The sequence below is a fragment of the Budorcas taxicolor genome, chromosome 1 (genome assembly GCF_023091745.1).
Source record: "Budorcas taxicolor isolate Tak-1 chromosome 1, Takin1.1, whole genome shotgun sequence".
Classification (NCBI taxonomy): domain Eukaryota; kingdom Metazoa; phylum Chordata; class Mammalia; order Artiodactyla; family Bovidae; genus Budorcas; species Budorcas taxicolor.
This window is the reverse complement of record NC_068910.1, coordinates 8,429,563-8,456,822: the sequence shown is the minus strand read 5'-3', so window position 1 is coordinate 8,456,822 and position 27,260 is coordinate 8,429,563. Positions and strand designations below refer to the sequence as shown.

At 48.6% G+C, this 27,260-nt stretch overlaps 2 protein-coding genes across 6 annotated transcripts in view; both read left to right on the top strand.

Annotated features, from left to right (window-relative positions):
* Positions 1 to 179: 179 nt before the first annotated feature.
* Positions 180 to 12,482, top strand: ELP6 (elongator acetyltransferase complex subunit 6). Its single transcript, XM_052641383.1, has 7 exons — positions 180 to 312; positions 2,283 to 2,361; positions 3,362 to 3,432; positions 6,022 to 6,140; positions 7,128 to 7,329; positions 9,218 to 9,364; positions 10,516 to 12,482. Exons 1-7 carry the CDS (start codon positions 259 to 261, stop codon positions 10,642 to 10,644), a joined length of 801 nt encoding a protein of 266 aa, XP_052497343.1. The 5' UTR covers positions 180 to 258; the 3' UTR covers positions 10,645 to 12,482.
* An 8,828-nt stretch (positions 12,483 to 21,310) lies between these two features.
* Positions 21,311 to 27,260, top strand: part of SCAP (SREBF chaperone) — a 96,908-nt gene continuing 90,958 nt past the window's right edge. For all 5 annotated transcript variants that reach the window (XR_008201019.1, XM_052657722.1, XM_052657655.1 and 2 more), the window contains exon 1: positions 21,311 to 21,390. The gene's annotated coding sequence lies outside the window, so the exon portion shown is untranslated. The remainder of the gene's footprint in view (positions 21,391 to 27,260) is intronic.

Genomic DNA, 27,260 nt, shown 5'->3' with positions numbered 1-27,260 from the left:
TCGTGGGAAGCTCTCTGGCAGTGGAATGCAGGTAAGAAGCCCGCACAGCTCAGCGTCCAGGTTCCCCGGCCTTGTGCGCGTCTCTGCGCATGCGCCGAGTGCGACCGATCCGCGCGTTTCATTGGCTGCGGCCAGAGGAATTGCGCATGCGCACTCCTCCCGCGTGGTCCTGTGTGGTGGGTTTTGCCCTCCAGCCTCCGCTCTATCCGTGACAGCCCATCTTCCCATCCGGGGCCCCCGTGCGTTCTGGAGCTCGGAATGTTCCCAGAACTCAATAACCTTCTCAACACTACCCCTGAAGGGGCGGAGCAGGTAAGAGGTCGCAAGGTCGAGGAGGAGGTTGGATTCTGGGAGCGCAGCGCAAGACCGCACACCCGGATGAAGCGCGCGCGGACCCGTGGGAAATCACGTGACGTCCGTGGCCCGGGGGCGCTTGGGAGTTGTAGTCTGCAGAGGACCCGACCCCGAGGCTAGGCTAGACACTTAGGCCCACGCAAGATAGGCATCCTGCGGGTTTTCGAAGGTCGCGTGCGCCCTTGAAAGACCACAGGAAGCATGTTATTCGTTTGAGTTGACTTGAGTGTATAGGCGACCCTTGTGCGTGTTCAGCGTGGTGGGAGTCCCAGCGCCCAAACAGGTTGGTGGGGTTGGTTTAGTCGCTCTGTCGTGTCCGACTCTTTGTGACCCCATGGACCGTAGCCCGCCAGTCTCTTCTGTCCCCGCCCCGCCCCCCCCCCCCCCGTCCCCCCGCCCTCCCCATCACAAGGGAGCAACTTCCTAACGACCTCTTCTTAACGGCCTCCTCTGTCCTGGGAACATTCGGCAGGTTTCAGCGAATGCTTCTGCTCGTCTTCCTCCCCATGTTTTTGAACAGTGCTCTCTGAGTTGCTCGCAGCCAACGTTTGATTGCACAGCACGCCTTTGGCACCACAGCCTCCCTGCTGTTTTCGTCGCTCTCTCCTTACCACGGTCTGGAGCATCTCAAAAACGTTCATTCGTTAGCCCGAGGGTTGCCTCTCCTAGAGACATAGGTGATTTATTTCATAACTCCTGTCTTTCTGATGAAATGGTAAGCTCGTCCAGGCAGCCAAGACACCTAGTGTTAAAGCCTTTGTGTTACTCCATAGTCCCAGGCGAATAGTTTTCAGTAAATCCTTGTGCATGTTAATTGCCCTGCAGTTTTTCTCTGCCCAAGCCTCCAGATGGCGCTGCTTACATTGCCAGTTACTACTAGCACCTCCAAAGTCCAAGCTGAGGGCCACAGTGAGGGATAGAAGTGGGCACCAGGAAATGACAGCGCCAGGGGTAACCCTCAGAGTCTGCTAGTGTAATCTTTCATGTTTTATGAGAGGAAAAAATATCAGGACAACAGAGAGATGACCTTCCCTATCATTGACAAGGAACAAAGGGTGACTGGAGCAGGACAGCCAGACCCTGCAAAGGCAGGACAGCCAGATCCTGCAAAGGCCATCTTTAGAGGTCTTTCCAGGGCTCTCCTGACGTAGTTTCCAAGGCCACTGGGAGGAGGACTTTGATCCTGGCTGTCTCTTGGAACAACTGCTTTCTCCTCCCCTGCCTATGGGACAGAATTGGCATGAGGATTAGAGTTAGGGAGGACATTGGATTAGATGACCTTTTAGAAGACCCCTTGCAATCTGGAAAGTCAGTGATTTTTGTTGGGTTCTGATGGTAAAATCTTACTTTGTTCAGGATTTAATTCTTTCAATGGCAACCCACTCCAGTACTCTTGCCTGGAAACTCCTATGGACGGAGGTGCCTGGTAGGCTGCAGTCCATGGGGTTGCGAAGAGTCAGACACGACTGCGCGACTTTACTTTCACTTTTCACTTTCATGCACTGGAGAAGGAAATGGCAACCCACTCCAGTGTTCTTGCCTGGAGAATCCCAGGGACGGCAGAGCCTGGTGGGCTGCCGTCTATGGGGTTGCATAGAGTTGGACACGACTGAAGCGACTTAGCAGCAGCAGCAGCAAGACTGGAGAGGAGTGAGGAAACGAAGGGATTTTATTCTCCATTGCCTGGGGAAGATGATAGCTTGAGATACGCTTCCCCAAAATGAGTACGTTTGATACAGATCACTTTCATTGTTGGTTTTTCTATAATTTTTACTTATTTTCTTCTTTTTCTGGTTAAATAAACACACACACACATATGAGTGTCCAGGTATAGAGATTTAAGAGTAGACACAATCCACCAGATTTTGACACTCAGTTGACCTCTTTCCAGGGAGTCTAATACATCTTTTTGTGTTCTTAACTTGTAGGGGAAGCTGACTCTACTCTGTGATGCCAAGACAGATGGCAGTTTCCTTGTGCACCACTTTCTCTCCTTCTATCTCAAAGGTACAAGACTGTCATAAAAGAAAACCCAAGGCCGGGGGGTCGGGGAGGAAGAGGCCTGTTTCAGGTAGCACTAGAAATAGTATTAACTAGTCAGGCCTTTGGTGTTTGGGTAACCAGATGGTTATTTGTTAGTTCATGGGATTACTGGACCATCTTGTTCCCACCCCTACTATGCCAGAGTCTGCCATGTATTCACTATATCCAGTATTGCCTTCCATTTCTCCACCACCTGTGCAGGCACTGACTCCCTTAGGGCCTTGTGTGGCCTCTTCATTTAATTGATCCTTGGTCCTTGGGTAGTTGAAGGCTCTAGGCACTCAACCCATTAACACTTTGCCCTGGCAATAGATGCTTCCTAAGGAACAGAGGGGGAAAAAAAAAGAGCTCTGCAGTTCACATATGGAAATCGATTAGGAGAAAACAGCCAAATGAAAAAAAAAGACTTACTGATTCTCCTTGAGTCCCCACTGAGCCAGGCCAGAATACAAGGCTGACCTTTGGCACTCTGAGTTGTAATAATTTACAGCTTTGAAAGTGATTTTCCTTTCTAGATGATGTTATTGTCAGCTTATACAGAGCAAGAGCATCTACAGATAAGTTGTTAATAAAGTAGCTAGAGTTTCTTTGTGTTCTTCTTATATCCTCTTGGATATTAGACTGGTTTAAAAATTCAGTTGTATTTCTGTAACCAACAAGTAGTTAGAAAAATACAGCGTTTTTAAAACTATAATGTATTTTCAGGGGAACAAACTAAGGTTCCTAGTGATACATCTCACAGGTAAAGTACATCTCAGAATCAATGAAATAAGATATGATTATTAATATAAGGTATAATTATTGATATGAAAAAAGTACCTCTTCACATCAAATTGAGTATGTCAGGTTGCAAGGCATGGGTTCTCTAGATCTGCCTCAGTTCTTTGGTTTCCAGAGGCAGGAAGTATCTGAGACTGATTGTAAATAGAGAGTTGGTTAAGAATCAGTTTATTTTGTTTTCCAGCTAATTGTAAAGTCTGCTTTGTGGCCCTCGTCCAGTCCTTTAGTCACTATAATATCGTGGGGCAGAAGCTGGTAAGTATGTTAGACCTCTGTGATGAGATCCCTGAGTGAGTGTGTGTGCCAGGCACATGTATGCTGTCAGGCTGGGCTTCCCTGTTTGGGTTGCAGGGAACTTAGAAAGGGAAGGACTAAGGAAATCATGGGATCCTGAACCCTTTATCTGAAGGGCGAGGGCAGCATCTCTGCGTGTTTTGTTCATTTGTCGAGTGTTTAGAACCAGACCTGCTATGGATTAAATCAAACCCTTCTCCACTGAGTCTGGACCAGTTGAGGTTTCTTCCTTCTCAGGGTAAACATTAATCTTGTCCCCAGTGGGTTAGAGATCACAGCTTGGTCTCTGCCCAGTTGAGTGCCTGCCACTGTCTCTCCCGTAGCCTAGCGCTTTTGTCGCATGCCCCTCACGTCATCTTGGTTTGCCCCTTGTCTTACTGAATGCAGCCAAGCAAGAGTAAGATGTCTGAGGGGCTGGTGACCCTCCTGGCACCTCACCTGGCACATTACTTGTGACCTGTGACCAGGTGAACTTCTGGGGCTCTTGTTGTTACGTGTTTTTGGTTTTTGTTTTAAGTCAGGCCCAGAGCGGGAGAGAACCAGGCCACCCATCAGCAGTGATCTTCGAAATGTCCTCTTCTCTGATCGGAGGGAAACCAGTGAGAGGGCGAGAGGGTTTCCCATCCTTTGCAGGGAAGGGAGAAGTTCCTGTGCTAGAGGTCAGGGCACAAGCTCAGGGAGCACGGTCATGTCAGGAACACAGGTTGCATTCCAGGTCGGTGAGGCATGCGTTTGGCCCTGGCATCTTGAGCTAGGATGAGAAAGGTGTGTATTCTCATATCCGGTTTGGCTGCTTTTCCTGTTACCTTTGACTCACCAACACGGCAGGAATGGCATGCACAGCTCTGGGTGTGCCAAGCACTAGAGCGTGAGTTTCCGTCCTCTTGCTGTAGTATTGTTCTTATATCAGTACAATAGTGATGAGCAAGAGCAAAGGAGACGGTCAGGAGTCCTCTCTGCCAGGCCGGCTGTTGTTGCCAATGGTGCTGCACAGTGAACACCAGTGTGTGACTGAGCGATCAAGGCCTGGTCTGGGGACACAAGGAGTCTGAGTTCTGTGTCACCTGCTTCTTCTGCGGAACCGTGGGTTGCATGTCTGGACAGTGTCACCATCACGGGGGTGTTTGTTGAAATGCAGATTCCCAGGCCCTGCCCCTAAGTCTTCTAGCTCTGGAGTGGGGCCCAGAGATCTGCATTTTAATCAGGTATCTCAGGAGATTCTCTTTTTTATTTTTAAATTTTTGGTTAGGTTGGGTCTTCATTGCTGCGGGTGCTTTTCTGTTACTGCAGTGCATGGGTTTCTCATTGCAGTGGGTTCTCTTGTTGGGAAGCACAGGCTCTAGGGCGTGTGGGCTTCAGTAGTTCGAGTTCCCAGGCTCTAGAGCACATGCTCAACAGTTGTGGTGAAGGGGCTTAATTGCTCTTGACACATGTGGGATCCTCCCAGTTCAGTGATCAAACCCGTAACTCCTGTATTAGCAGGCAGATCTTTACCACTCAGCCACCAGGGAAGCCCTCAGGAGATTGTTAATTGGGTGGTTCATAAAGACCCATGTTTACAAAGCGCTGGTCGAGAGCAGGGGTTGACCAGCCACAGTCTGCACCCCATGTTTTCTGTACGTGAAGTTTTATTGGTGCACAGCCACCCCCATTCGTGTCTGAGTGGTCTGTGGCTGGTATGAGAGCAGAGTTGAGCTGTTGCAACAGAGACTGTCACCCCACCACCACGTTACTATTTACTTTGTTTTTAAATGTACTTTATTTTGTAACTGCTGCTGCTACTGTTGCTAAGTCGCTTCAGTCATGTCCAACTCTGTGCGACCCCATAGACGGCAGTCTATCAGGCTCCGCCATCCCTGGGATTCTCCAGGCAAGAACACTGGAGTGGGTTGCCATTTCCTTCTCCAGTGCATAAAAGTGAAAGTGAAGTCACTGAGGTGTGTCTAACTCTCAGAGACCCCATGGACTGCAGCCCACCAGGCTCCTCCGTCCATGGGATTTTGTAACTACATGCCCTTAAAAAGGCAACTTTATATTACTATCATAAAGTAAAAAGCAGTACTAGGTAAAAAATAAGTATATAAGCAAAAGGAAGTAAGTTTTTAAAAAAATGCAACAAGTAGAGACTTCCCTGGTGGTCCAGTGGCTAAGATTTTGTGTCCCCAGTGAAAGGGGCCCGGGTTTGATCCCTGGTCAGGGAACTAGACCCCTCACGGTGCTGTGAAAGAGCCTGCATGCCACAATTAAGACCCAGCACAGCCAAATAAGAAAAGAGTAAAAAAACATACATATTTTTAAAGAAAATGTGAGAACTACCTGTAAATGCACATGTGACAATAGAACAGGGGTTGTGTGTGGGGAACACCCAGGGGAGACGAGACCTGGAGTCCCATGTCAGGCAGCCAGACGCGTGTCTGCAGGGCTCCAGATGGGCCCGGAGCCCTCGCTGGAGCTGGAGCCCTGCAGTCATGAGCCCCTTGGTGCCAGGTCCTCTCTGATGAGGCCCCCGCTAGCCCGGGAACTCACTCTCCTCTCCATGGTCGGGTGCAGGGTGTCAGCCTGACCGCAGCGCGGGAACGTGGGCAGCTGGTGGTCCTCGAGGGTCTCAAGTCCGCGGTGGACGTCTTCTTCCGGCCCCGGGAGGAGCCGCACCCCCTGCAGTTCCTCAGGTCAGTCAGCCCGCCGCCCAGCCCAGAGCACACCCGCAGGTGGGCCCCGCCCCGGTCTCCGTGTGAGCCCTTTCTCTCTCCCCAGCGAGTGGGAGGGCAGAGCCGGCTGCGGAAGGCAGGCCCTGCCTGCGTGTCGCAGCATCACTCAAGGTCTTTCTGTCAGAGACTGTGTGCCTGTCCCGGAAGCTGTAGAAAGCTAAGGAACCCACGAAGATGGGAGATCCTGCATGCTGCAACTAAGAACCAGCACAGCCAAATCAATAAATAATATTTTTTTTTTTAAAAAGGCCAAGTGTGTGTCCTGTGTGTGTGGCCTTGTGCACAGCCTGTCCCGTCCCTGAAGCTGGGTGTCTTTGAACAGGTGGGCCTGGTCTCCACCTGAGCCCAGATTATATAGACAGCATCATTCTACCTGCTGTTAGCGGGGTTTGGCCCTGGAGTGTGGGGCCATGAGGCCGGTACCTGTGCCCCAGGCTCTGATTTCTGAGCCCACCTCCCCACCACCCCCGCTGCTGGGAGATCGCTGCTGCAGTCACTGGGGAGGCGGAGGTAGCGGGGCCAGTAGTAGGTCGGACCTGGTCCGAACATGAGCACTCAGGTTGCCGCTTGGCACCTGGACGCGTGAACTGCTGCTGAGCTTTCATCCTCAGTTATGACCTCCCAGGAAGGCCTCTCCCTTTAAAGCAGAGACCTTAAGCCCTTGGACTGAGAGGCTGTGTGGGCCTCTGGGGGGGGTTTATTTCTGTGTCCCTGAGTTTCTAGCATAGTGCTGTGTACCCAGCAGGCCTCAGGGAATAGTTGAACTGAAATAAACATGCCCACAGAAGCATGGCTTTTCTTTCCAGGCAGCTCATGAGCCCCCTGGTGCCAAGCACTGGACCCACTTCTTTCCCTCCTCCCCCCCGCCCCCACCCCATGCTGCTGTGTTGTCTCTTGAACATCTGGAGAGCACGTGAGCTATCTGGTGACTCCTGCCCTGTGTCCCAGGGAGGCCAACGCCGGGGACCTGCAGCCACTGTACGTGTTTGTGCGAGACGCCCTCCAGCCTGTGGACAGTGGGGAGGCCGCCTGGAGGTGCCCGGTGCTGCTGGTGGACGACCTCAGCGTGCTGCTGAGCCTGGGCGTGGGGCCAGTGGCAGTGCTGGACTTCGTCCATTACTGCAGGGCCACCGTGTGCCAGGAACGGAAGGTAATCAGGGGCTGCACCCCGAGCTCCTGTCGTGAACCCCACAGGCCCAGAGGCCACTTGCTGGCAGTTACCTCTTCTGTCTGATGGCTTGGGGCTTTTTCTTGACTTGGCAACCCAGAAATCTTCACCCCACGCAGCCTGCACTCTACTACCTCCATTGCTAAAAAGTAAGACCCTGGAAACTGAAGGGTGCCTGGCCCTGTCTGTACTGGGATTGGCCACGTGTGTTACTGCATCTGTCCCCGCTCTGCCACATGGCAGTATCACTCTGAGTGTGTTTTGAAGGTCAGTTAAGATAATAGATGTAAAACTGCTTTAAGGATTGTGAGGTGAAGGGACTTGCCTGGCAGTCCAATGGTTAAGATTCTGTGATTCCACTGCAGGGGGCGTGGGTTTGATCCCTGGGCAAAGAACTGTGATCCTACATGCCACACGGTGTGTCCCAAAACAAAAACAATATGAAAATTGCGAGGTGCGATACAGGATAGGGTGTAACCTTCACTGTTAAGTTATGAAGCAAAAATAGAGATTTTGCCTCATAGAGATTTTAACAAAACAGTAACACCTGTGGTACCCACCTCCCAGGAACCAGACCGCAAGAATTAATTGAGGGGGAGCTTGCAGCCATCAGCCGAGCGTGTGTCCCACAGGGCCAGGCTGGGCACAGGGCAGTGGGGACGGGGGAAGTGGGTTAGTCAGGGTGTGTGGATCCAGCAGCGCATGCCACTCACCTCCTGCGTGCAGGGTCCTGCCTGGAAGCTGGATTTAGGGGACCTTCTCAGGCCATCCTGCCTACAGTCGCAGGGCCAGGCGCCAGGGTGATGGGGAGAGAATGGGAGGAGGGGGACGTGTAAGGGGCCTCAGGACACAGTTCAGTGGGGCTGGGGGAGGAGTGAAGCAGGTAGTCAGCTTGTGCAGCTCAGCCTGCTGTGTGGCCCCCTGTGCTGTGTTAGGTCACTCAATGTGACCCCATGGAGTGTAGCCCGCCAGGCTCTTCTGTTCATGGCATTCTCCAGGCAAGAATACTGGAGTGGGTGGCTGTTCCCTTGTCCAGGGGAGTCTTCCCAATCCAGGGATCAAACCCAGGTCTTCCCACATCGCAGGCGGGTTCCTTACCACCTGAACCACCGGGGAGCCCAAGAACACTGGAGTGGGTAGCCTACCCCTTCTCCAGGGGATCTTCCCGACCCAGGAATTGAACCGGGGTCTCCTGCAGGCGGATTTTTTACCAGCTGAGCTACCAGGGAAGCCCCGTGTGGGCCACTACCAACTTCTTTTTGTAAAAATACTTATATTAATTGAGAAAGTAAATCTTGGGAATAGTTTAATAAAATAGTTTAATACTAAAATTTCAATGTCTTTATATTATAAAGTTTTTAATATTTTAATTAAAATTTTAATATTAAAATAGTTTAATAAAGAAAAAAAGAAGATATAAACAGGATATAAAGTCGACTTTAGCAAAAAGTCGGTCTCTCCTTCCCTCCCTCGTATGTCCTTCCGGAGCGTCTGAGCAGGCATGAACGCGTTTGTATGTACGCTCGTCTCCCTGCTCTTCTTTCCACGTTCCGAGTAACCCACCATCCACACGGTTTGGTCCTTCTTTTCATTTACTAACACATAGTGTGTGTTTTGCTGTCCACTGCCCCCGAAACAGGACACACTGATGTGCTTTGTTCTTTTCCACAACTGGATGCTCTTCCTTGCTTGCGGACCAACTGAGCTGGACGTCCAGGCTGGGTGTGCTGGTGAAGCTGTTCCAGCAGACGATTGCAGGCCCGGGCCCCGAGCCCAGGCCCGTGAGAGGGCGTGCGGGGCAGTGGAGGCTCCCAGAGACCCACGTGTCTTGAGCCTGGCGTCCCTCCCGACAGCCTCCATCTTGTTGCAGGGAAACGTTGTGTGCCTTGTACACGACAGTGGAGACACTGAGGATGAGGAGAGCGACGTCCTGCTGAATGGCCTTAGTCACCAGAGCCACCTGATCCTGCGGGCTGAGGGCCTGGCCACTGGCTTCTGCAAAGACGTGCACGGGCAGGTGCGTGGGGCCCTGGCTCAGCGGGAGCTGCTCGCCTCCTCTGTGCGCCCCACTGCCCACGGGACAGTGTCGGGCCTTGGGGTAGTCAGCTAGGATATGCCTTCAGGTAGGAGGGAGGTCTCGGAAGTTGTGTGAGTGCAGGTCAGAGTCCGCTCCAGCGGTTCTCAGCCCCATCCACCAGGGCAGGTTTTGCACGGTGGTCATTTGCAGCCAGAGAGGAGCTCCTGGAGAGGAGATGACTGTCCAGCTATCCCCTGGGGAAGGCAGTAAACAGCAGAATTCCACTGCAGGGTCACAGCAGGCTCTGTGTGTTCAGGGCAACACCATTCCTTTTCAAGTGGAGACTTGGGAGGCTGTTCTTCTGGGCTGGCATTACTGCCACCCCCTAACCCCACCGCCAGGATGTTTGGAGTACTTAGGGGGAAGCATGGAGTCCTGCCTGTGCCTGGAAGGGAGGTCAGGTTCTCCCCATGCCCGGGGGCTGCCGTGGTTCTCTGCCTTCTGAAACTTCTCTTTCGGGATCACCCCAGAGCCTTTGCCACCTCTTCCAGGTTAACTTCGCGTTGACCACTTTTGACCCATTAAGGGTGGGTGGGAGTTTTGGCCCAGAGTCATTCAGAGTCAGGTCTGGAAAACAGAGCATCCGAGCAGGCTCAGAGAGGCTGTGCTGGTGGTATGCCAGGCACACCCCGAGGAGACCCTTCCACTGGCAGCGTGTGGCTCTGAAGCCGCTCAGCCCCGCAGAGCGTTGTAGTCACTCAGGACAAATGTCCAGTCTTTGGAGCCTCGGGATTGAGTGTGTGCATTTTAGTGCATTGGCCTTCCAAACTCATCTAGCCCAAAAGTACGAAACCATGCTCACAGAAAAGACCGAAAGGAAATACACAAAAGTACTTTCATGGTTTTTCTCTGGATGAGTGTTTTCTACTTTTGTCTTTCATGTTTCCCAGGATGAGCAAATATTACTATTGTAATGGAGGGGAAACCTTTATTTTTAGGTGACGGGTAGTAAGCTTTGTTTCGGAAGTTGGTCCCATTTACCGCATCGCACCTGGCCTCAGCTGAAGGTCACCGAGGAGGCAGACAGGGTTCACACTGGAGCAGGTGCTTGGGGGGGCCTCTCCTCTTTCATTGTTCTCTTTGTCACTTAGCTGAGGATCCTGTGGAGAAGACCACTGCAGCCCACCACCCACCGGGATCGAAGCCTCACGTACCAGTACAAGATACAGGACAAGAGTGTGTCCTTTTTCGCCAAAGGAATGTCTCCTGCTGTTCTGTGACCTGATTTAGGGGTGGTTGAAGCTACCTGGGACTGTTTTTTGGTGGTGAAAGATAAAGCAACCGAGCAGAAATGGGGTCCTTTGGAGCCTTCTTCATACAAAACGCTTTAGCTCCAACTCCCCATTTTTGGTTGTGGTGACTTTCAAAGCTGGAGTGGGTGTGAACGTGCCAGCCAGGAGGCAGTCCTGGATGGCAGGTGTCCAGGGTGACATCTAGGATAAGCGTGGCCGATACACAGTGAGCTCCCAACTCGTGGCTTCCCGTGGATGGTCACGTTTACTTTTCACCTTCATCCTGACACAGTAGCTGCTTTTCTTCTCAAAATACGGCATTTGATAGAATATTTTAAAATTACGAGTTTAAGTCACTTAAAGTAGCTATTAAAGAACGCCATTCTTTTATTAATATGTAAGTATTTATACACGCTTCATATGAGCTGCAGTTCTGAATGGGTAAGGCACCGCAGGACGCTTTTTACATGATATGTCTTTTTTCACTTGGTTTATAAATATTTTCAGTAAACTTTTAATGTTTAATAGCTACTTAGCATTTTATGATATCATTAATTTCTAATTTGCATAGCTATTCTCTGGGCATGTGGGTTCTGATTTTTGTAATTACAAATTATGCTGTTATGAATTTTATGTACTATGCCTGTTTGGGGATTGAGGCAAGTACTTGTTTCCTTAGAACAGTCATCCATTCAGCAAATATTGAGCACCTTCTGAGGGTGTGGGGCTTCCCTGGTGGCTCAGATGGGAAAGAATCTGCCTGCAATGTAGGAGACCTGGGTTTGATCCCTGGGTCGGGAAGATCCTCTGGAGAAGGGAATGGCAACCCACTCTAGTATTCTTGCCTGGGAAATTCCATGGACAGAGGAGCCTGGCAGGCTACAGTCCACGGGGTCACAAAGAGTCGGACACGACTGAGCAACCAACACTTTCTGAGGGTGTGACAATGACCAAATAGGTCTCTGCCCTCGTGGAACTGACATTCCAGGGGAGGAGACAGGCAGTCCACAGAATTGAGAAGTAAGGGATGTAGAGTTAGACCATGATCAGTGCTCTAAATAAAGCAGAGAGGGGGCCTACGAGGGTAAGGAATAATGGCATTTGAGAGCCTACTCCCTGGAGTGGAATTCACGATTGGAAGCGTGGGCCAGCCCCCAGCTGCCATCAGGTCGTCCCATTCTGGATGACGGCACCAGTGAACAGCCACCTGTTGGTTTCCTCCACCAACTTCAGGTTGACGACTAGATATAATTTTCTGAATTTTCCCACGTGTATAGATCTCTTTATCACCCTTAATCATTTACCATTTAAAAGCTGGTGTCAACCTTATTTTTTATTCTTTGTAATAGTGGGGGAAGTAAGATTTTATCATTGCCTTTGTGTATGTTTTTCTACATCCTGGTTTTTAGAAAATAATCTTCAGAAACATTTTTTTAATATTCAGATACACATCAATTCAAGAAATATTTTTCAAATACCTGTTTTACATAAGGGCTTAATAAAATAATGACACCTGCTGTGCTTGAATGGGCATAGAAAATAGGAGCTAAACGTGATGCAGTGGAGAAGGTAACAAGGCCCATCAAGGCAGTTCAAGTAATGTGAGTGAGGCTTATAGGCTGATGGTCACAGGAAAGAGCAGTTATTTACCCTCACTTTTTTTGTTTTCTTTAAATTGAGGGGGCAGAGAATCAGGGAGGAATATATGGAAGCAGTACTATTTGAACAGGACCTTGGAATGTTCTGGGTTTTTTTCCTGATGGTATGTTAATTCTTCAGAATTCAGAAATGTATGTTTCTTCCTTGCTGGAATGAAGGTGCTATTCTTTGTTTTTTTCCCTACTTTTAAAATATCAATAGTTTTAACAATATAGTTAAAATGTAGACTTGTTCAAATTTGTCTTCATGCTGATAGCTATTAATAAATAACCCAATAGTATTTACTAAGAAGTAATGTTCTTTTCTCCTTATATAGTTCTGGTTTATTTATGTGTGAAGTTCATAAGTGAACCTCTGTGAAATTTGTCTTTAGTAACTATTGAAAGGTTAATGTATGTCAGTATCAAGATTTTTCATTATTGGGAATTCCCTGGTGATCCTGTCATTAAGACTAGGGGTTTCCCTGCTGTGGATGCAGGTTCAATTCCTGGTCAGGGAACTAAGATCCCACAAGCTGTTTGGTGAGGCAAAAAAAAAAAAAGTCATCACTTAAAGCATATTATGCCCACTTCCTGGGTTGGCCAGAAAGTTCATTTGCATTTTTCGGAAAGATCTTATGGATAAATATTGGTCCAATCCAGTAATTAGCCAGATGAAATTTGCCAGATCTTACCAAGGTCTAAAATATTCTTCGGGGACTTTTTGCTCTCATGTAAAAAATTGTAGTTGTTTGAGCATAGAGCAATATGTATCTCATAAGCTGTGTTGAGGAATTTGCTGCTTTTTATATGTTTTGAAATTCTTAGTGCGTTTTATTCTTGGACTTGGACTTGGGTTGGTCAAGGTCAAGTAACTTTTTGGAGGTAATTTAAAACTTTTTCTTTGTTATTGGCCTTTATTTGTGGCTACTTTTCTTTGTTGTATCAGTTCCAGTACTATTTATTTCTGAAATAGTTACCCATTCTATTTGTTTTTCTGAAAAAAGCATTTGTAAACCAGATATATTATAAGGGACTTGTGTCTAGAATATATAAAGAAGTCTTAGAATTCAATAAGAAGACAAATATCCCAGTTAAAAAATGGGTAACAGATTTGAATAGACACCTCACCAAAGCAAGCATAGGAATAACCAACATACACGTAAAAAGTTGATCAGCATCTTTAGCCATTAGGGGAATACAGATTAAAACCACCATGAGATACCACCATATTACCACTGAAACAGCTATATCAAAAAAAAAATCTGACAATTACAAGTGTTAGCAAGGATAAGGAGAAATTGGAACCCTCACATATGCAGGCAGGAACATAAAATAGTGTGGCCACTCTGGAAAACGGTTGGGCAGTTTCTTAAAAACGTTAAATGTAGAACCGCTGTATGACCCCGCCATTGAGTTCCTAGGTGCTCACCCAAGGGAAATGAAAACATACATCCACACAAGCAGTCATGTGAATGTTTGCAGCGGTCTTATTTATAATCACGAGAAAGTAGAAGCAACCCAAATGTGCATCAGCAGATGAAGAGAGACAAAGTCTGGCATTTCCATAAATGAAGTACTGTTTGGCTTAAATAGAAGTGGACTACTGATACATGCTACAACATGGATGAACTTCCGTAACTCTGTGCCAGACACAGAGATTACATGTCATACAGTCATGTGGGATGCGGGGTCGGGGCTGTCAGGGTGGTGAAAATGAGAAACAGCTCCACTAAGCTGCTTTTTGGGATGATGATAATGTTCTAAAGTTACATTATGGTGATAGTTGCACTTTACTAAAAATCTTTATACCTAAAACAGGTGAATTTTATGGCATTTAAATGATGGGTACTGAGGTTAGCATCCTGACTCCTCTTCACTGAGAGCTCTGTGTTAGTAACAAACAATCCCCCGATCCTAGTGACTTCCACTAACAAACATAGTCTTCACTCGCAGGGCATGTTCAGGGGCCGCAGCTCATTGCTACAGTTCTGCTCCAGGGCCTCTCAGTCTGGGACCCAAGTGGAAGGAGCCAGTCCCAAAGCAGGACTGTTGCTCTTTTGTCCAAGGGAAGGAACAAGAGGCTGACCCACACAAGCAGTGGTGCTTAAAAAAACTTCTGCCAGACCTGTGGAGGTCACGTTCACTCACACTCCATTGACCAAAGCAAGACTTGTGGCCAGGGCTGACACTGAAGTCGCTCACCCTACAGGGAGGGATCACGGTCACTTAACAGTGGGCAGGGCTGTGTGTAGGATCTGCTCACAGAGAAGGGAACAATGAAGTCACTGACTATAATCTCAAGTGACTTAACCTTGCCAGCCCTCAGTTTTATCATCTACAAAATGGGGAGATAAGAAGAGCCTGTTTCATGGGGTTTAAAACATTGTCAGGATCAAATAAGCGATGAAAGTAAGATAGCCCTGGCATGTGGTTTAAGCAGTAGCTGTTGCTGCAAACTCTTACCTTACAAGGCCCTGCTCATACAGCATCCCCTTGGTGGTCCCTTCTCTTTGGTGTCCTGAGCCCACCAACTCCCACCCACAGCGCTTGAAAGCTCAGTGGCAGAAGTTTGACTTCAGGGTTGTGCAGATTGCCATTTGATGCTGCCTCTCTGTGACCTCAAACAAGTTGTTATGGCTCTGGGTGCTTTCATTTCTGTATCCTTAAAATGAGGCGTATGTACCTGACCTGCCTCTAAAGGCCATGGTGAGGATTTTATGAGGTAGTAATTGGAGAAGGCAATGGCACCCCACTCCAGTACTCTTGCCTGGAAAATCCCATGGACGGAGGAGCCTGGTAGGCTGCAGTGCATGGGGTCGCTAAGAGTCGGACACGACTGAGCAACTTCACTTTCACTTTTCACTTTCATGCATTGGAGAGGGAAATGGCAACCCACTCCAGTGTTCTTGCCTGGAGAATCTCAGGGACGGGGGAGCCTGGTGGGCTGCCATCTGTGGGGTCGCACAGAGTTGGACACGACTGAAGCAACTTAGCAGTAGCAGCAATAATATTGTAAAGCCCGTCTCTGGGCTTTACAATCAATAGTTGTCCCTGTTATCGGCAGCTATTATGACCTTAAAATATTGCCTGTAAGGTCTTGTTTGAAGGCGTCCACTAAGACAGCTTCTCCAGTGCAGAGAATTAACTTGGATCCCTGTCTCTGACACGTAGGAACTTGATAGTTAATAAAGGCATTGACTGAATATTAATACAACTTGGAGATTTTGAGTATTTTTAATGACTATTATCATGGTTATTCAGATGACTGCTGGCTCTAAGAATCTTAAGAGTTTTACCTGTGTTCATAGTGATGTAAGTTTTTTGGAAACCACAGAGTTCAGTTTTCTTGGTTGTGTCTTGGAACCTGACTCTGAAGTCCAGGTTCCCTGAGGTTAAGTTCACTTTCCTGACAGCAGAGCAGCTGCAGGTCAGACCCTGAACTCAAATCCAAGGATTCTGGTCCTAAAGCGGCCCTTTGTGTTCTTATCATGTTGCCGGCTGCTATCACTAATGCTTAATTTCACGTGAGCATGATTGGTAGTGCAAGTGATTGCAAAGAGAGCACCGTTTCATCATGAACACCCTTCTCTGTGTCCATGACAGGCTGAGGTGGTCGGGCACTGGGCTGGAACCCAGCCTGTGGCTGATATGTGCTTGATCAGTTACCAGAATGACCCTGGGGAGATGTCCTCCCCTCTCAAGGAAGTTGTCTTCGTTTGTGAAATAGACCTAGCCCTTGTTTTTCAAGATTGTCATGAGATTTGGCTCTGCATGGAATCTCAAGAACTGGGAACTGTTATTACTTCTGGATGAACTCTTCAGCTCCCCTTTTTTATTTTTTTTTAATTTACTGTGAGGAGCAATCCAAAATAAGGTTGAGCTTTGGGTAGTAAGGGCAAAGTGGAGCTTGTAGCCCATTTCAATAAAAAATGTTGCCTGCCATTGAGCCATCAGCCACGGCAGCTGCCTACCTCCCACCAGTAGTACACCCCAAGGGGCATTCAGGATGAAGAAAACCAGGGTACTAGCCCTCACAGTTAAGATGCATATCAATGGAATGATTTCAGTGAGCCGAGACTCTTACGTCTTCCCATACTTGAGATGTCTGTTTTTGTGATTAGCAGTAGACTTTGGGTGCTTGACTACATGTTTTTTGTTTGCTGTGTATCCTGGCTCACCTCTTACCTCTTTGAAACAGTTCCTATCTGAGAAGCTGTTTTCAGGCTGTAGTTAGTTGGCTGTCATGTCCCCAAAGAAAACACCGTTCTCGCATCCAGGTTGTGTGTTGTTTTCCAGTTGACAAGCCGTTCCACCTGAATTGTATTTAAAAACTAAAATCGGGCATCTGCAACTTAACCTGGAAATGCATAAGGAATAAGATAGGTGGATAAAGGGATGGTGTTTTTGGTTGCTTCTAGAAAAATGTGATGCTGTTTGTGTGTGCTCGGTCGTGTCTGATTCTTTGCAGTCTCATGGAGTGCAGCCTACCAGACTCCTCTGTCTGTGGACTTTTCTCGGCAAGAATATTGGAGTGGGTTGCCATGCCCTTCTCCAGGTGATCTTCCCAACCCAGGGATCGAACCCACATCTCTTGCGTGTATTGCACTGGAAGGTGGATTCTTCACCACTAGAAAGTGTTAATAGTTGTAGAATCTAGAGTACATAGTTGTTAACTATAAGAAGACCGAAGATCATGGCCACTTTACGTTCAACTCCTTGGGGAGATTCAAGAGTGGATTCACCCCGGACCCATGAGCCTTAGGGTCCCCAGAAGGACCCCAGTGCAGTGGGGGGGTTCTTGTGCAGTGGGGGATTTGGGGCAGTGCTGCGGGGCCCAGAAGCACTTAACCGTGTCAGTTCTGGAGGCCCTTGTTTTTTGGGAGAAGGCATATAGATCTTGTTGAGGGTCAGTCCCCTGTAAACTAAGGTTGGGTGAAATGGTTGGGTGGGGAAGGGATGGGGAGTAAGCAGGGTGACAGGAGCACCCAATAGACAGTCTAGTCACGTACATCCCTGTGGTGGGGTTGTGAAAAGACGTTTCCAGTGCTCTTTGGAGAGAAGACTTTGGTCCCGTGGGCCTGGGGTGGGGCTCAGGAAGACTCTGACTTAACTGAACATTCCCCCCAAGATTTTCTGCCAAGTTCAGAGCCATATTCTTTGTAGGAATTTGACGGTGAAAGGAAGAGATCGGGACTTGGTCACGCAGGGTGACATCACTCAGAAAACGAAAAACATTGGATAGACTTCATATTTGTCAAAAGGAATGAGGCAGTGGAGAGGGAAGGGAGACTGGTGACAGAGAACTGAGGTGCCTTTTGTCCAAGGCTTCCGAGGGGCCCGGTGATGGCTTATAAAGGATCAGATGTAGAGTGATGCGAGCTGGGTAAGGGTGTAGGTCAGGCTCCCCTATACTGCTCTCTGTTGTTGCCCCTCTAAAAATAACCAAAAAATTCTTCCTTTATAGAATAAACATTCTCTTTTAAAGCCAAAAGCCAAGTCTGAATACAGGGCAAAATGTTAAAAGCTCACTCTGGGCCGAGGTCAATATCCCCATTTGTATGGTCAGGCCACTCAAGATGGCTGTTCTCTTGCTCTTGGTACATTCCCCTGCCCAAGACATGCTTGCTTCACCTGTACGCTGCTCACGTGCCTGACCTTGCTAGTACTTGCCCCACCCCAGCTGGTGATTGTTCTGATCAAAGGGCCCATCTGGTGCGTGCTCCTCCCGCTGGTTTCCCTGTTAACTTATGAGCCCACCTGACATCAATTCCCCTACAGCTGGTAATCAGTTTCCCTTTCTTCCATGTCCCGCTTGCCACTGGTGGGGTGTTGCTCCAGGACCTTGCTTTAGACTAGGTAAGCTCCCCCATCCTTAAAGCAGGGGTCCCCAACCTCCAGGATCTAATGCCTGGTGATCCGAGGTGGAGCTGATGACATAATAATAGAAAGTGCACAATAAATGTAATGCTCTTGCTGCTGCTGCTGCTAAGTCGCTTCAGTCGTGTCCAACTCTGTGCAACCCCACAGACGGCAGCCCACCAGGCTCCTCCGTCCCTGAAACTCTCCAGGCAAGAACACCAGAGTGGGTTGCCATTTCCTTCTCCAATGCTCTTGAATCATCCGCAAACCACCTCTGACCCCCATTCCCCAGTCCATGGAAAAATTGTCTTCCACAAAACCAGTCCCCAGTGCCAAAGAGGTTGGGGACCACCTCTTCACACTGTTGGTGTCTCTCTTGCTGACTCCAGGCTCGTTCTTCCGTCTTGAAGTGGGCAAGCACAGGGCTTGTGTAAGCCTGTGGGGATGCAGCCCAACACCAGTATTGTTTCATTTTGCCATGACGGTGGTGTGAGCGAGGAGGAGGGCAAGGCTTTGGAGATGTTGGTACAGGGTTGATGGGAGGGGCATGACTGGCCTGTGAGGGGTGATGGGAGCTGGAGCTGCCCGAAGGGCCGCCGCTGATTTTAACCTTGGTGTGGTTACATCTGCCCTTTATGCACCCCCAGCGATGCCACCCTCAAGGGCAGGACAGGGTTCGTCTCTATGTCCAGATAGCTCTGAGGGGAGTGTGCCCAGGGTAGCATGATGGGGTGAGGCTGAGCCCTGACACTTGAGACCTGTGTGTGGCGTGATCAGGCCAAGGTTCCCTCAGACCCGCAGACGATCACTACCCATCCCGGGAATGTACCAGCAGTGCGTCCACTGGGACCTGTACCCTCGTCTCGGATAGAGCCTCTTCTTGAGAGACCTGGTAACAAGACCTAACTCGGGGTTTTTTGGAAGATCAGATGCAAGGACTGTCCAAATTGCTCAGCTCAGCTATGTTGTCCAACCCAAATTCACATGGTGGGTGCACAGTGAGGCCCGACAAACAGAAATGTAGGCCTTTGGAGCAGAGAAAGATAGATTCCAAGGATCACTTGAGGGGAATGGGCGACTCGTGCTTGAAAGACCTGAATGTCCACCATGGTGTTCATGGTTTTATAGGCAAAATTGGGGGTGAGGGCTGCAGTGTGTGACTTTCTTCTCATTGGCTGGTGATGAACAGGGTGGTGGTCTAGGAAGCTTGTACTCAGCCTGAAGTTACTATTGTCCACCTGGCTGGGGGCCTGCCTTCAAGCAGAGGAACTCAAAGGGCTCTGTTGTTATATCAATCCCTGGCGGAGGAACAGGGACTGTTTCCCTCTGTTTCTGCATTCCCTCACTTCCTGGATTAGTAACTGTTTGAATTTGCCCTTTGGAACTCAGGGAAGGTCAAGCCTTTTTCCTACAAACAAGAAACAGGGACACCACGATAGGCTTTTTTTTTTACCCAGGAGTGTTACCTGAAAATCGGGTTCGCCTCTTGGTGGATATTGAGGCAACAGACACAACCAACTCAAAGTTTGTGAGAAGGAACGTTTGATGGTTACTTGCAGCAAGTAAGAAGAACACCAGGCATCTTTCCCAAAGCAATGTCTCCCCAGACAGCGAAACTGGGGAAGGATTATGCTAAGGGTGCATGCGCGCTCAGTCGTGTCTGACTCTTTTCAACCCCTGGACTGTAGCCCCCAGGCTTCTCTGTCCATGGGCTTTCCAGGCAAAATACTGGAGTGGGTTGCCATTTCCCTACTCCAGGGAGTTTTCCTGATCCAGGGATTGAACATGCAATCCAAGCTTTAGTTGATTGAAGTCAGGAGGGTCACACCATTGTACCATCCTCCATTGGGTGCAGGCCTGGCTCCTGCAGAACTCAAAGATGTATGGTGTGTGTATCCCTTGAGGGGGAACTAGGTCTCTGCCCTATCTCTGCACTGTTGATTGATGGCCTTTTTTCTGTTCTGCATTTCTGTCTTCCCTTAAGATCATTGATTACTGACACCTGTTCAAGGACAAGCATCGTGTTGGCCCTTACAGGGCCCTTAAATCATAGGATTGGATCAAAAAATGTCAAGAAAGCCACATCTGTTATTCTTTCTCCGGGCACCCCCTAAGTTACTTGCTTATTGGAGGGCACCACAGGGTCCTGCTTGGTTTCAATCCCCTCTTTACTCTGGTACTCCTCAGTCTCGAGGGAAACAGGTGTCGGACAAGAAAGGGAGGAACATTTTGGCTAGAGAGGTTAATCATAAACTCCACAGAGGAACTTGGTTTTAGGGTGTCTTGGTTTCAAGCACCTGGCACGGAGTAAACGGGACATAGATATTGCTATTACAACAAATGTGTTCCATGGAATACAACCAAGTGTTCCACGTTTCATGTGTGCCCATGGAAAAATCTCAACACCCTAATCCTTCACCCAGAGGTATCCACTGAGCACACATCAGCATCACTCTAGAATCCTTTCCTTGGATTTTTAAAAAAATTGAGCTCAGTCTGAACCTTCTCTTAAGAACATCTTTCCACATTAGTTAAGTATTCATAAAACATCCTTTTAAAGATAAGGATGAAATGGTAGGATAGCATCACCAACCCAATGAACTTGAGCAAATTCCGGGGGATAGTGGAGCCTGGCTTTCTGCAGCGCCAAGGATCGCAGAATCAGACACGACTTAGCAACATCGTTTTCAAAAGGCCTTAGAGAATGTCACTTTCATGGACATAATTTGACCCAACTGCATTTGTTGCATACCTCCCCTGCCTTTAAGTTTTCGCTGTTATAAAACAGAGAACACGGGCGTCCTGTGAGTGTTCTTGCTAACATACCCTGGAATGTGCTGTTAAAAAGCTCCGGTGCTCTACTCGGGGCTCTGTCCCAGCGTGACGCTCTGCCTCGCCGGCCCCGCCCGGACATCTTCCCTACCAGGGAGTCGTTCGGCCCGGCGTCCGCCAGGGGGCGAGCGGGAGTCGCGGGCGGCAGGGCTCGACTACGCATGTGCGCGCCGCTGGGAGCACGTGCGAAGTGCGGCGGGGGCGGGAGCGGGAGGGGAAAGGTAGGAGGTGAGAGGTGAAGGGGCGGAGAGCTGCGCGGGCGCCGGGCGGCGGGGAGAGAGAGAGGGAGGGAGTGAGGGAGGGCGCCTCGCCCCGGACCGCGCGGGCCGGGAGCGCGCACGCCGCGCCCCGCCCCCGTCCTCCCGCCGCGGCCGCCGCCGCCGAGAAGCTGTTGCCGCCACAGGTACCTCCGCGCGCGTCCCCTCAGCGTCCGCCGGCCGGCCCGGGCCTCACGCTGCGCGGCCCGCGGGGTTCCGGGATGCGGGCCGCGAGCGCGCCGGCGTGGGCGCTGTCCAGCAGCCGCGAGGGCCGCGCCGGGAGACCGAGGCCGGAGAGGGGGCCGGCTTGCCGCGACCCCACCCTCACCGCGGCCGCGCCCCCGGCCGGGCCCACCGCGCGCGCCCGTCGCCCTCCTCCTCGCGCCCCCCACCCGCCCCGCGACCGCTGGCCTGACGGGGGGTCGCGCTGTTGCGCCCCCGGGGCCCCGCCGTGCCCCGGGGAGCTGCCGGTTCTAGAGCCTGCTTTTGGACTGTCTGCGTGTTGCGGGGAGGGGAGAGCACGCTGTCCGCACCTGTCTGTTCTGCGTGATCTGCTTGAGAGGCAACACGTAGCTAGCTGCTCTCCTGGGTTCTGCCTGGTGTCTAGTTTTCTGTTTCCCTCACCAATCAACGTGCTCACTACTGTCGCCTCTGCTTTTACTCTGGGTGGGCTTATCGCCCCAGTGTACCGTGCTGGAGCCTGAAGTCAGGATGGTTGTGCAGATGGACATGCTCTTGGCCGTGGTGACTTTCCCCGGTCGTCTCACTCGCTGCCCGCACCTTCTGTGGTGATAGAGCTGGGTGACTAAACTCCTTCTGGGGATTTTGCAATACATTTTGTGAAGAGGACTTAGTAAAGGTTTCTTTCACGATGCTAGCTTTGAGTGTGCTTCTGACCCAACGTTTGTGAAGTTGGCTTATGCAGTGTCCTTATGGGGGTGCTGCCATCTTAGGGTATCGAGCTAAAAACTGAAGCTTTTGTAAGGGAGTCAGGGGCAAGGGTGTCCGGTTGGGTGTATTTTTAGGTGTTCCTCTAATTGACGACTTGTATCTATAATTTTATGTTGATGAGAGTTTTAGGTGTCTCACACATTTTGCAGCGTTTCCTGTGGGGGACACGCGATGTAAAAAAATACAAAATGTGTATTGATGTATTTCTACAGTCATTCTTTCGGTGGTTTGTTGAAGCTGAAGTAATCCTCATTGATTATGAACTCCTCTGGTGTTTGAGAGACCCCGCCTTTCTTTTGCTCTTGTGGCAAAAACAGCACCTCTCCGTGTGGTCTACATGCGGTGGTTTAGGTCTTCCCCACCCCCGCCCCGCCCAATCATCTAGATTCGTTTACTGTCCGGAGGTGGGTATGAAAACTCTACTGCACCCAGTTTATGACAGTGGAGGATGAAGATTGTAAATTGCTTGAAGAATTCAAGTAGTTATGAAGAAGTCACCTGTCCAGTTGGGAAATGAGCCATACCTGTGGGGTTTGGTACATAGGCATTTATTAACATTTGATGGTAGACTTTAGAGGATGCTTACTCTTAGCGTGTACTTGAACGTGTCCCAAGGACTCTGGAATAACACTTAGGTTTATGTGTTATTTGCTTATCCTCACCCTCGGTGGCCATTTGGTTCCCACTAGTGTTAGTTGGAGAAGTAAATGGCAACCCACTCCAGTATTCTTGGCTGGAGAATCCCATGGACAGAGGAGCCTGGCAGGCTACAGTCCATGTGGTCACAAGAGTCGGACATGACTTAGCGACAAAGAGAGAGAGTGTTAGTTTTACTGGTTCTGACAGGCATTTCATGTAGAGTTTGTATCAACACTCCCATTGAACGGATAAGAAGACTCCCCACTCATAGAGAAAGGGAGTTGCCAGGGTCACCCAGCTTGTCACTGGGGATCAGACCTTCAAACCAAGTCTGCCCGACTGCACTACCTACTACTTCCACAGTAGAAGTGTAGAAGTGAAAGCTGCTCAGTTGTGCCCGACTCTTTGCGACCCATGGACTATCCAGTCCATGGAATTCTCCAGGCCAGAATACTGCAGTGGGTAGCCGTTCACTTCTCCAGGGGATCTTCCGAACCCAGGAATCAAACCCAGGTCTCCCACATTGCAGGCGGATTCTTTACTAGCTGAGCCCCAAGGGAGGCCTTCCATAGTAACATATTCCCTTCTTGAGTTGGCTGCTGAAACAAAGTCCAGGTGACTTCTTTTGCCTCCTGAAGTAGTAATTCTGGGTAAGATATTTTATTGAGCACTTGGGCTATCTAGAGTCTCTGCTGAGTGCCCTCATGGCAGCCTATCTCTCTTAACCATCATCATAACCAGGAGAGATGACCTGTTATCACCCTCTTTACTCATTAGTTTTAGAAACGTTATCTGACTGGCCCTGGGTAACCCGGTGAATTAGAAGCCGAGCCCAGTTGCAAATCCAGGTTTGTCTGAAAACAGAGTCCATACTTTTATGCCGTTCTTGCATCTGCTGGCTTCACAGTCTTCTCCACTACCCACCAAGTGAGAGGTAGCAGAAGACGACGTTGGGGTGAAGGGAGGAGCCCAGAGTCACAGACTTGAGTCAGGGATGGTCCAACTCAACAGGAAGGAGATATTCATTTGACCTCTGCATTCCATAGCTTCTCCCTTGAGTGGTCTGGGACACAGCTTGCAGGGTTGCTGGGCTGTGGACACTTTGCAGTAGAGTCCAAAGTGGGTATGTGTATGCATCACGGGGGCACATGGGTCTCAGGAAAAAAAAAATTAAGCCAGTCTTTTTATTTCAGCCTTATTTAATTTTTATTTTGTATTTTATAAGTACAGTTGGTATTATCACAGTAGTTCAGTCACTCAGTCATGTCCAGCTTTTTGCAACCCCATGAACCGCAGCACGCCAGGCCTCCCTGTCCATCACCAACTCCCGGAGTCTACCCAAACCCATGTCCATTGAGTTGGTGATGCAACCATCACTCATGGTGATCCAACCATCTCATCCTCCATTGTCCCCTTCTCCTCCTGCACTCACTCTTTCCCAGCATCAGGGTCTTTTCCAATGAGTCAGCTCTTCACATCAGGTGGCCAGAGTATTGGAGTTTCAGCTTCAACATCAGTCCTTCCAATGAACCCCCAGGACTGATCTCCTTTAGGATGGACTGGTTGGATGTCCTTGCCATCCAAGGGACTCTCAAGAGTCTTCTCCAACACCACAGTTCAAAGACATCAATTCTTTGGCACTCAGCTTTCTTTATAGTCCAACTCTCACATCCATACATAACCACTGGAAAAACCATAGCCTTGACTAAACAGACCTTTCTTTGTTGGCAAAGTAATGTCTCTGCTTTTGAATATGCTCTCTAGGTTGGTCATAACTTTCCTTCCAAGGAGTAAGCGTCTTTTAATTTCATGGCTGCAACCACCATCTGCAGTGATTTTGGAGTCCAAAAAAATAAAGTCAGCCACTGTTTCCCCATCTATTTGCCATGAAGTGATGGGACCAGATGCCATGATCTTCGTTTTCTGAATGTTGAGCTTTAAGCCAACTTTTTCACTCCCCTCTTGCACTTTCATCAAGAGGCTGTTTAGTTCTTCTTGACTTTCTGCCATAAGGGTGGTGTCATCTGCATATCTGAGGTTATTGATATTTCTCCTGGCAATCTTGATCACGATAGTACATACATATAATTTTTACACAAAAACTTGGGATATGTACACACATATTGGGGATATGTACTTGAGTTTTTGTTGTTGGGAGTTCGTAAAAACATTAAGAACCCCCTGGTTTATTTAATACTCAGCATTTTCTGAATTCATAAAATATGTAAAGTGTCATGCTAACCGTTTGTTCCTAAGTTGGAAGTCTAGTGAAGTTCAGTGTAATTCTGCATAATCAGGGTATTTCATATTAATGACCAATGATAAATTCTTTTAGAAATTGTATTCTGAGTGTCAAAGATTTGGTTTTTCAGTAGCCTTTATGTTGCAAATATAGTAGTACTCTTTACGTTTGAAGCTATAGTGACTGATATAGCCCTTTAGAAGTTAAAGTTTTGGTAATTCCCTGGCTATCCAGAGGTTAGGGCTCTGTGCTTTCATTGATGAGGGCCTGGGTTCAATTCCTGGTCAGGAAACTAAGGTACCACAAGCTGTGTGATGTGGCCAAAAAAAAAAAGGAAGTTAAAATTTTGTTGAACCTTTTCTGTTTTTTTTTCAGAGTTTAACTTTTTAATTTTATATTGGAGTATCGCCAAGTAACAATATTGTGGTAGTTTCAGGTGAGCAGCAGAGGGACTGGCCATGCATATGTATGTATCCATTCTCTCCCCAACCCTGCTCCCATTCAGGTTGTCACATACTGTAACACTGAGCAGAATCCTATGCGCTATGTAGTTGGTCCTTGTCGGTTATCTCTTCTAAATAGAGTGGTGTGTACATGGCCTTCCCAAAGTCCCTAACTTTCCCTTCCCCCTGGCAACCATAAGATCATTTTCTGCTTTCTCAGAAAATTCATCTGTATCATTTCTTTTTAGATTCCACATGTAAGGGATGTCATAAGGTAGGTCTCCTCTTCTGCGTGGCTCGCTTCACTCAGTTCACTCTCCAGGTCCCTGTGTGTTGCGGCAATCGCCGTTCTTCCATTCTTCTCCCGGCTGAGCGACCTTCCGTTGCATGTATGTGCTGCATCTGTGTCCATTCCGTGTTGGTGACACCGAGGCTGCTCCCCCGTCCTGGCTGCTGTCAGCAGTGCTGCAGGGAACACGGGTGCGTGCATGCTTTTAGCTTATGTTTTTCTCTGGACATGTGCCCAGGAGTGGGATTGCAGGTTCATATGGTAGTTCTGTTTTTAGTTTTTTAAGGAACCTTCATACTGTTCCCCTTATTGGCTGTATCAGTTTGCATTCCCACCAACATTGTAGCAGCAGAACTTCTTCTATTTTAAACAACTTAATTGAGTTTGAAGCCCAAGAGACTAATCAGTGTACACAAATATGGCATTTGTAATAGTTGTAGTTGTGGTGTTCTGCAACCTTAGAATATTTTCAAATCATCTAAATGTTGAAATTCTAAACATGTTGATTCCTTATCACTTTTTATAAACTAGATTCTTTAGTTCATTCCACTACAGTGGTTAGTGCATTATTTCAGAATGAGTGGTTTCAGAATTGTATCTAATTAAAAAATATCTTTGTCATCTTCCAGCTTATTTCACAATTGACTAGATTAGTGTTCTTCAGGAGTTTAGGTTAAAATAACAGAATGGGTTTTGAGCAAGAGATATAGTTTCCTAATTATATAAGCTGGTATTATCCAGATGAGATAGTATTACTTCATACCTAGGTTCTCAAACTTAAGTGTGAGTTGAAATTACCTGGAGGAGTTGTTTTAACCTCACCTCCAGAATCTGTAGGTCAGAGGGAGACCCTGGAGTTTGAAATTCAGACAAGTTACTAGGTGCTGCTACTGCTGCTTTGCGTGCTTAGTTGATAAGTCGTGTCTGACTCTGGTCACCCCGTGGACTGTAGCCCGCCAGGCTCTTCTGTCCCTGGGATTCTCCAGGCAAGAATACTGAAGTGGGTGGCCATGTCCGTCTTGAGTGGATCTTCTTGACCCAGAGATTGAACTTGCTTCTCCTGTGTCTCCTGCATTGCAGGCGGATTCTTTACTGCTGAGCCACTGCTGCCTGAGGGAACCACAGTTAGAGAGCCCTGGCTCTAAAACCAGAGCACGAGGTCAGTGTCTTCATGATTCACTTGGAATCTCATCAGCATCGCCTTACAGTTTTGCCAAGCTTGGGCAGTCCTCCGAATTAATGATGACTCAAGTTACCATTTTTTAGTGATATGATGGTGCCAAAGCAATCCCATATTCAGTAGAAACCATGCTCCAAATTTTGAATTTTTTAAATCTTTTCAGGGCTCTGGTATGTTGACAGCAACACTCTCGTGATGCTGGACAGCGGCATTGGGCCACAGCTCCCAGTCAGACATGTCCTCATGAGGGTGACCAACTAATACAGTTAGAG

Coding starts and splice junctions, on each gene's coding strand:
- ELP6 (XM_052641383.1), top strand. CDS start 259: ATGTTCCCAGAACTCAATAACCTTCTCAACACTACCCCTGAAGGGGCG. Junction 6,141..7,127: donor CACCCCCTGCAGTTCCTCAG/GTCAGTCAGCCC, acceptor CCTGTGTCCCAG/GGAGGCCAACGCCGGGGACC. Junction 7,330..9,217: donor CCGTGTGCCAGGAACGGAAG/GTAATCAGGGGC, acceptor ATCTTGTTGCAG/GGAAACGTTGTGTGCCTTGT.